Below are 1,095 nucleotides of genomic sequence, written 5' to 3' on the forward strand. Positions count from 1 at the left end.
ACTGAATAGCCATGACTGAACCGACAATTCTCATTGTATCGACAAGTGGATGCCAAAAAATGGGAACATGGTTTCATTGCTGGGCAAGTTGGATGAGAGAAAAGAACACGGACACGGCTAGAAGATTCGATATGCATTATGATGGCTGTGTGGAGAGGAAGTGAGCGATCGGAATCGAATGGTGCCATGCATCTCGAGCCAAGAAGAGTGTCTGAAAATTGTGAAATCCGATAGGCTTTCAAAATAGGCGGCCGCCGTCCGAATTCGTGCATTTGCGTACGCAAACATTTTGTAACTCACAAAATTAAAAAATGCGTCGTAAAATAAAATGGTGCGTACGCAAACACTCTCTAAAAGGTTGACGAGCAAATGCACGAACGGCGCTCCGACAGAACTCGAAAGAAATTGGAATACCTGTCGAGTTATCGTCTTCTATTCTTTCTTCAACCGCTTCTTTTTCTTTTTCTTCCTTCGCATTTTCACTGGTCCCTTCTTGTGATTCTTCGTCTTCTTCCATCAGCTCTACAAGCTCTAGGAGATCTGATTTTGTTTGTTCTAAGTCTCTCCTAGCGACATCATCCTTCTCCTCTGCTAATAAATTGTCTATTTGAATGATTTTTGAGATCCTCAATTTCAGACATTTATAGATTCTAGAAAATTAAACATTTTAAACCTTACTGTTTCGCTGTAATAAATCACCAAAAATAATATTACAGATGTCATTATTTACATGTTCGAATGTTCTAGGGGAAAATAACAATCAAAATTGTTTTATTAGTTACACAGTCAGCTAACAGAAGCACTAAAACTACAAAATTATGTGCGTTTTTGAGAGCTCACAACCATTACAGAAGCCTGGGGAAAATGGGAGAAATACGGGAGAAATGAGACTGGGAAAGTATATAGTAATAAAGTAAAATAGAGATACAAGTTAAAGCATATATTAACAGAACGAAGGGAAAAGGGAGTAGAGGAATCGGAATGACTAGAGAGCGATTCCATTGAGATTCACATGGAATGAGTGGGGAGCAGCAGCAGGTACATCAAGATTACAGTAATCCAGTCTTGGATAGCTCGGACTTTAACAAATTGAAA

The 1,095-nt window shown here is 38.9% G+C and overlaps 1 protein-coding gene across 1 annotated transcript in view; it reads right to left on the reverse strand.

Moving 5' to 3' along the window:
• The window catches only part of CBG24540, a gene marked incomplete at both ends in the record, with an annotated part of 725 nt that extends 76 nt beyond the window's left edge, over nucleotides 1-649 (reverse strand). Inside the window, 2 exons of the mRNA XM_002648302.1 lie at nucleotides 1-211; nucleotides 346-649. The exon at nucleotides 1-211 is cut by the window's left edge and continues 76 nt beyond it. Coding sequence (XP_002648348.1) covers nucleotides 1-211; nucleotides 346-649 — 515 coding nt within the window. The remainder of the gene's footprint in view (nucleotides 212-345) is intronic.
• Nucleotides 650-1,095: the final 446 nt, after the last annotated feature.

Source organism: Caenorhabditis briggsae (assembly GCF_000004555.2).
Source record: "Caenorhabditis briggsae AF16 supercontig from assembly CB4, cb25.NA_182, whole genome shotgun sequence".
NCBI lineage: Eukaryota > Metazoa > Nematoda > Chromadorea > Rhabditida > Rhabditidae > Caenorhabditis > Caenorhabditis briggsae.